General features: G+C 41.4%; 2 protein-coding genes across 4 annotated transcripts; both read right to left on the bottom strand.

Annotated features, from left to right (window-relative positions):
* Nucleotides 1-5: 5 nt before the first annotated feature.
* LOC112454843 (protein shuttle craft-like) lies at nucleotides 6-3120 on the bottom strand (the record flags this gene model as incomplete). The annotated part of the gene is made up of 5 exons (XM_025016453.1): nucleotides 1405-3120; nucleotides 1142-1315; nucleotides 679-1071; nucleotides 265-546; nucleotides 6-188 (listed from the first exon to the last, which is right to left on the bottom strand). Coding segments are annotated over exons 1-5 (2335 nt in total), but the record flags the coding sequence as incomplete, so codon positions are not given.
* A 1111-nt stretch (nucleotides 3121-4231) lies between these two features.
* On the bottom strand, nucleotides 4232-7793 carry LOC112454840 (F-box/LRR-repeat protein 2-like). 3 transcript variants are annotated; one of them, XR_003040791.1, is made up of 7 exons: nucleotides 6991-7793; nucleotides 6547-6712; nucleotides 6079-6370; nucleotides 5604-5967; nucleotides 5206-5521; nucleotides 4532-5124; nucleotides 4232-4465 (listed from the first exon to the last, which is right to left on the bottom strand). XR_003040791.1 is itself a non-coding variant. In XM_025016443.1 (7 exons), the coding sequence occupies exons 1-7, from the start codon at nucleotides 7160-7162 to the stop codon at nucleotides 4746-4748; spliced, it is 1602 nt and encodes a 533-aa protein (XP_024872211.1). In that variant the 5' UTR covers nucleotides 7163-7793; the 3' UTR covers nucleotides 4232-4745. The 3 variants fall into 3 exon arrangements, 2 of the variants coding, with proteins under 2 accessions (XP_024872211.1, XP_024872210.1); XM_025016443.1 differs by having other exon boundaries at nucleotides 4232-4901; nucleotides 4989-5124; XM_025016442.1 differs by having other exon boundaries at nucleotides 4232-5124.
* Between the last annotated feature and the right edge of the window lie 44 nt (nucleotides 7794-7837).

The following is a 7837-nucleotide window of genomic DNA, read 5'->3' as shown; positions in this document are numbered from 1 at the left end:
ATTGTGTTTACCGCAAGATCTCTTCTTCTTGCAGCGTTTCTCGCAGCGCGCGTCATCGGCCTTGGTCGTCAAATCTCTGCAGGCGATCTCGCGGTCCATGTTACCGCATCGGCACTTGACGTCGGTGTTCAATTCACATTCCGGACATTCTCCCACGTGACATGGTGCCTTGCAGGTGTGCGGATTACCTGCGTGAGCGAAAATCCGATTTAGCGCGTCTATATGGTCACAAGACGCGAAACGCGATATCTCTGAAATGCTTACTAGGCTGGCCGCATTTTAAGCTCTTCGAGCAGATTTTATCGCAGATCGGCACAGGATCCGTGCAGCTCTCTCTCTTCTCCGTTAACGGCGTTTGGCCACAACAGCACATCGTAACTCTTTCAGGCGTTAAGGAACAGGGTTCGCAGGACTCCGGGTGACAGACTTTCTGACAATAATGTTTCTCGCAATCCAATGGTTTGTTACAAATATTATCACAGCAATATGTATCTGCGGTATTGGCTCGGCAGGGTACCTCCTGAGTTTTCTTAGTACAAAAACATGCTAAACAAAATAACACAAAAGCATTAAAAAATCGTATTGTTCACCATCTATTGTACTTATTCTAATCCTAACATCGATATCTTAATTAAAGAGTTAAATGTCAGATATCGATGAAAAAAATTGGAATATTACTTTGTTGCACAGTTTTGTCGCAAGGCCCGCACTCTCCCTGGTGGCACTTGTTCTGGCAGGTGTGCTTGCCACACGACAGATCCTTTCCGCATATTGAATCGCACATCAACAATTGATGAGCGCTACACAGAAGCATCTTCGACGTTCTCCCGCATCCGCAATACTTGGTCACCATCGCCACGCACTGCGGGCAAGAGCCGGGATGGCAGAGCAGGGTGCATTTGTGCGTGCAATTCTTCTTAGACAGATGTCGGCCGCAGATCTCGCCGCACGAATGCGCCACGTCTCTGCGATTCCACTCCGGCATCTTCATCTTACCGCAGAAGCAGAAGTAATCCTCGGGCACGAATAAACTAACGTCCCGACAAGCCGGGCACTTCCAACTGTTATTCTCTAGAATGGAATACGTTAATGAGATTGCGTCTGATTTGGCGCGATTGCAACTTCGACCGCGCTCACTTACCGCTCTGAGACGACCTGGCCCATTTTTTGATGCATCTCAAATGCAATACGTGATAACAATTGCTGCAGGACCAAACGTAGTCGCTTTGCTTGATATGCTCATAACAGACCAGACATTCCAATGCTCCCTTGTTTAACTGTTCGGTTAATCTCTCCCTTTGACTCGCGTCATCATCTGTTAAGAATGTACAGAGCAACAATTAATTACGAAATTATTTTTTATATAATAACAATGCGATTTCTTTGATAGACTATAAGTATTACCAATGTCAGATTTTTTCCTCAGATTTTTCCCCTGTGGTGTCTGTGCTGTCTCATTACTTTTCGTCCTGTCTCTCCAATTTTCCACTCTCCTTTCTCTATAACTTGTCATATCATTGTTTCTCCTTTGCGCATACTTTGTTGCTGTCGTTGTTTTCCACCGGGCACCGGGTTCAGATTGTTCGTCTGAATTGTATCTATGATAATTGGACGCATTAGCGAATCGTTTAGGTCTACCGTTTCGTTGTGCCTCAAGAATTTTCGAGGACATATTTTCCGAATCGTTATCCTCGTACGTCGATGCCTCTTCTCTGCCTCTACCGGTTTTAGTAGCCGAAAACGAGTCGTCCTCTTGAATTTCCTCAACAACAGTTTTATTTTCCTGACTACTAGACGTAGCTGAGTCGGTAGCTTCGGTTGTAGATGCGTGACCTTCTCCAGCGGCATTTTGTTCCGCGTTCGACTGATACTTCCTATTGTAATATCTGCCGTTCTGAAACTTATTGTAGTTTCTCGTGTTGTACGTTCTCTGAGTATCCCTGTAGCCAGATCTCGGGGCTTGCGCGTCCTGCATTCTGTCCTGCGGCCTCTTCTGTCTGTAATTTGCGTCCCTCGGGTCCTTCCTGTTGTCGTAGCGTCTCTCGTTTTTGTACCTGTTGTCCGCCAAGGACGACTTGTCAGTCGATTTTGGCCTGAATTCCTGTGCGCAGGCATTGAAACCACTGCTCGTCGCGTTGCCGTTGTCGTACCTTCTGAATCTGGGATCCTTCCTGAACTTGGCCTGACTGTTCGGCACGAATTCATTGGCCATGGGATGTAGATTGGAATTCTCCACTACGGTGGACCGGATGATGTCGTCCATCTTCGGTGGTGGCGGCGCCCGGTTGCCGGCCGCCCGGTTACCCCTGGACCTCGGTTTGTAACCACCGCGGGACTCGCGGGAAAAGGGTGGCGCGTCGCGCGACGTCTGGACGACGTTGCTCGACGCTCGGGTGCTGTTCGAGGTAGCCATTGCGTTTGGCAGTGCACGTTCCTGATAGGCATTGTTCTCCAAAGGCACCATGTTCGGCGGGTGTTGGGCGCCGGTCTGGTAGAAGGTCGCCGTTGGCCCGCTCTGCTCGTAGACCTGCCGACCGCCCCCGGTCCCGGTTCCCGTGTAGTAGCCTCCCGCGGGTATGTCACGCAGGTACGTGGGATTCTCGGCGAAGTACTGCTGCCAGTTCCCCGCGGCAGCGTCGGCCGCGTTCCGGTCGGCGTACACCAGGTAATTGAGGTCCTCCGGATACGAGCCGTCCCAGGTGGCCATCGCCGCGATTGCACAGTAATGCGAAATCACACGCAACGCGCGGGGACAGGAGACAGCAGTCAGGAGTCAGGAGTGCCGATAAACGCGCTAATCTTATCTGCCGAGATCGGATCTCCTCGTGAGAGCAGGAGAGGGAAAATAAGATCGGAAAAATAATCCCGTTCGGCGAATTGCAATATGTTAACGCTACGCGCGTTCCGGAGCGACCTTGCCCTAACCTAAAAAAATTCGATAGGTCGCGCGTAAGCCACGTGTTTTATACCTCGTCGACCGTTCGTAATTATTAAATCGATCACAATGGAAATTCGGAGACTGTGGAATCAGTGGAATGTGTACGAGCGAAATTCTTGCAAACCTTTCACGACCTTTCCCCGTCTAGCAGCGACTACAGCGTCCTCTAATGGAAGCCTCCGACCAGCGGAACTACGTATACAGATATATACCAATGTCTTATCATCGTATCAACCCGATCGATAAGATTTGAAAGAAAAATTTAGATAAAATGCAAAAATATTCTACAATGGAACCATGAAGAATAGAGATAATTCTTCATGGTGCTGCTCTACAACCTTGCTTTAAGTGCTGGGGCCCGATTCTCTTAAGGGAATCCTAAAGCGAAGACCGAACTTCCTCGACGTCGGTAATGTCAACATTTCTAATCCTGTTTTCTCTATATCTGTCCTTGTTTAACTTTACTTCGTCTCTCATTTACGTCTTTTAGTGATCAGGATATAACATAGAAAAGAACATTTTTCTTACTTAAAAAATAAAAATATATTCTTAAAATAAGATTAAAAGAACGTGCAAAGTTTAACGTCATTCGCTTTCATCGTTACCCTATATAAAATTCCTGAAAAATATCTATTTTTAAAGACGTTCTCCGGCTCCACTTGTATTCATGTTTAAAAAGAAAAATTTATTTTACTGAAGTTAAAATTAATAATTTTTATATTTTAAAATAGTAGACAAACTTTATTTGTAAATATATATAAACAATTTATTCGCTGTGTGCGCAGAGACTAGTGCTGCCACGGTTAGTGAAATATCGCACTTTTTGATGGAATAGCTGTATGGAATAGCTGTCAACGATTGTGAATATTCGAGCTACGTGTAAACTGTCGTTAGGTAATTTAAATCTTAATTTCAATGATGATATTACAAAAATTATAGTTGAAAAGATTTTTCGAGAGAAATTAACCTACATTTGTTTTAAAGGTTAACCTTTTTCTGACTTTTTGCAATGAATCTTATTATACGAACGGGATTTGGACCTGTCACTTATGACATTAAATTTAATCCAAGTTCAATACCAAAAGGAAAAGCCTTAGCAATATCGCATGTGGTTCGCGTTGAAGAATTGCGTAATGAAAATATAAGCCATTTAATAAGGTGCAGTGTAATACCGCAAACATCTGTCAATGCTATTCCGTACAAGGTACAATTACATGTAAGTATATCAATATTAATGAAATTCAAGTCAATCGTAAATAAATAAAAAAACGTTTAAACAAGAACAAAAAATTATTGTTTTGATTATTTATTCAAAATACATTATTGACGCGTTTTTACACGAAACGAAAGAATCTGGAAGAAAAACGCGGCAGTCTGCCTCGCGAAGCGAGATATTAATCGTTAAAGTTGACAACTATTTAAGTTAGAAAACCTGTCATATCGATGAAATGTAGCGACATGTACATGCCCCGTAGTCACATGTCGATTAAGCATAATTTTATTGATATTGGAGGTGAGGCCCGTATTCTAAATAAATACCATTATTTTAAACGAGGTAAAATATGATCATATAATCTCAAAGAATATACTTACTTTATTTTTTGTACCCAACGTATCCACATTTTTCGCTGCTCAATTTTATAAATCGCTTTTGGAAAAAAATAAAATTTTATTTCTGAACTTGTATTGTGAAATACATTCTTACACGTGTTCACGCAACAATTTAAATTTCCTTTCCGCAATTTTTCCATTACGATGTATTAGAAAACTCCAGCAAATAATGCAAATTCCGGCCACCATGGGCGCTCTAAGTCCTACTTTTCCGCATAGTATACCAGCGCACACAGCGAATATACTCTCGATGATCGTAGTCGTCTGTATTATAGATAGACACATGTGGATATCTTTCCTCCCATTGATCAAGTAATTGATCACTTACATTACAGCTTGTGAGAGAAAACTTCTGCAATTTAGGACATTGTTTCAAAATAATGGAATATTTATCAGGATCATCTGGATCATTCCAAGGTATCAGATGTTCAAGATATACATTTTTTAGGTTTTTGCACTGCGCTAGTAATTCCAACCGGTGATTAGTGAGGACATAAAAGTACAAATTAATTTCTTGCAAGTTTTGATAGGAAGAAAATAATCTGAATAAGCTGTCATCCGCTAGGGAACAATTTCTGTAACAAAAATCATATTTCAATAAAGAATACAATAATATGTGTATTTTAAAAGAAAATGTAGCACACACACACACTTACATATAAAGGGACACTTTTTGTAAATTCTTACAGTTACCGAGAGCATTAATACCCTGAGATGTAACATCTTCATCTGATGAGATGTACAGTGTATGTATTACTTCCAAGTCGCGACACTTTGCCAACTCTACCAGAATTTTATCGTCCCAGATCCGGGCTCTGATCTCACGAATACGCGGATTATTTTGCAGTACTTTACAAATATGTTCCATGGAATTTGGCAGACCCCAAAAATTTATAGATTCCAAATTATTTAGCTCCTCAAAATACGAAAAATTTCTGTAGCAATCACACCGACAATCACTTAGATCCAATTCTAAGAAAAATTTGCATTAGTTGTTATGCAATTTACCCATAATCTTGACAATTACATATATACATATACTATATGCATATACCTTTCAAATTTTTGCATGTTTTTCCAATTTCCTTTAGCGCAGGATTAAAATCCGTGTAGCATTTAATTAATATGCATTTACTTAATCTTAAATGCGTTACACAACTGCCGCAATTATTAAGAAAGTTTACAAAATCATCAATATCAAACTTGCTTCCTGTAAGATCTAATTGTTGCAAATATTTACATCTAGGTGTAAAATAAGAAAATACGTGGCACATATATTTCTCAGATTTATTTGTCATGTCCAAATGTGTATAGAGTTCAGGGTCCTGTGTTAGATCTTTGAAGCGTTTATCTACCTGACTCATGCGGCATAACGTTTCCAAATCTAAGTATTTAAGTATTTTTAGTAATATTTCATTCTGTAAAGATAGAATATAATTAATGTAATACAAAATAAATACTTTAATACTCAAAGTACGAAATGTCATTGCAATATTGTGATGAGAAATAGATTTCTTAGAATACTTTACAGGAAGCGCAGATAAACTGCAACGTGATAGCTCCTTGGATTCATCCGAAGAGAGTTCCATACTGTTTACACAATTGGAATGACTTTTTAATAGTTTACGAGGCGAGTATTTCTGTACAAGAGTTTGGCACTTGGTCGCAATGGCAGTTTGAAGCTGAGAGCTTAAAGAGGACAATTCGGTAAGCATTCTTTCAATTTCGGTATCCCGCCTTTCAACTTGCAGTTGTAATGCATTAGCCTCATCCGTAACTGTGTCTCTCTGACTACGTAATTCACAATTTTCCTTCTCCAACCTGTAATCCACATTAAATCAAATCCACGTACAAGATATTAAATGTTGATAACACTTCATTAAGAATAAACATTAGTCTCTTGCTATTTTATACAGTAATTATATTATTAGTTATCAAAATATTATAAATTTCTTTTTTATATATCGATATTAGAAATTGTAAGAACGTGACATTACCGTTTGACAGATTCCTGTAATCCGTGCACTTCAATTTTCACTTCCTCAAGATTGCTACATACTTCTGTATTGCTCTTTTCCGCTAGCTCCAACTTCCCTCTACGCTCGTCAAGATCCAACTTCTGCAGCTCTGCAAGTTCCTTCTGCGCCGTCTCTAAATTTTGCTCTGTAAGTCAACATAAAGTTCTCGGCCTTCCATTTATGCAAAATTCTTTATTTTGAGATAAATTTTGGACATGAATTATGGCTTTCGATGTTTGAGACTATAAAGAAGTTTACATTGAGTCTCGAGTAAATAATGAAAGTATTGTTAGAAGAAACCTAAATTCGAGAAAGGTACATACATAAAAAGCGCCGGCATTTCAGAAGTATGTAAATAAAACGAGCGTCCCTGGAATATTTATTCGAAGCTGTTAAAAATTCAAAACGGCGCGTCCAGCTTACCCAAACATTTTCGGCTGGTCTCGAAAACCGCCTTGGCGGTTATAAACTCCTCGAACTTTGCATTAAAATGCGCATTGATTTTCCTCGTTGATTCTCTCGGGATTTGCGCCAGCTCCTCCTCACTCGCGATCTCGCGAAGAACGTTGGGCTCGCTCTCCTCGACCGCTTCCATGTCGATCGGATAATTTCTTCGACGATTGGATCAGCTTTACCGACGTTTTCAGATTCCAAGGTTGAGGTGTTTAATTTCTCTGAACAGGCACCACATTTGCGTTTCAGTTAATAAACGTTATCACGTTTCTGCAACGAACACGAACGTTTTATGCGTTATGCAGAAGTGTGTGCTCCGGGTGCTCCCCGCTTTAACTGCATGGTCCGCATGGCGGGAGCATGATTACAACATGAGCGGGAGCCGCGGGAGGTTCGCGTGGTATGTACGCTGGGCTGCGTTCGAAAACGTCACCCGAGTGCACACGAGTATACTTCCTTCTCTTTCTATCTCAGCGAATTAGAAGGAGAAGGGAGTATACCCGTGTAAATCCGTGTATACCCGGGTGACGTTTCCGAACGCAGCCCTAATGGTACTGGTGAAGGGGAGGGGTCAGAGGGCATGGTGAGAAGCACAAACACGTGGCCGTGAGCATATTCGTCATGAGTCATGGGTAGCGACTGTTGCGCGTCCCTAGCGGCCCCGAACAGAACCTTCCAAGTCGTGTTGTATATTGGGTATCGATGCGATTCAAAGATCGGGCGCGTATGCGAGTTGTAAAATAACTTTTTTAATAACTCCTTTATTTAAGCGGGGAGCACACACTTCTGCACAACGCATAATGCGTAAGCAAGAAAA

The sequence above is a fragment of the Temnothorax curvispinosus genome, unplaced genomic scaffold, assembly GCF_003070985.1.
Source record: "Temnothorax curvispinosus isolate PA1 unplaced genomic scaffold, ASM307098v1 QBEX01005439.1, whole genome shotgun sequence".
Taxonomy (NCBI): domain Eukaryota; kingdom Metazoa; phylum Arthropoda; class Insecta; order Hymenoptera; family Formicidae; genus Temnothorax; species Temnothorax curvispinosus.
The sequence above is the reverse complement of the archived record's forward strand: the minus strand, read 5'-3'. Positions and strand labels throughout refer to the sequence as shown.

Coding starts and splice junctions, on each gene's coding strand:
- LOC112454840 (XM_025016442.1), bottom strand. CDS start 7,162: ATGGAAGCGGTCGAGGAGAGCGAGCCCAACGTTCTTCGCGAGATCGCG. Junction 6,713..6,990: donor GACCAGCCGAAAATGTTTGG/GTAAGCTGGACG, acceptor GTTGACTTACAG/AGCAAAATTTAGAGACGGCG. Junction 5,522..5,603: donor AACATGCAAAAATTTGAAAG/GTATATGCATAT, acceptor AATTTTTCTTAG/AATTGGATCTAAGTGATTGT.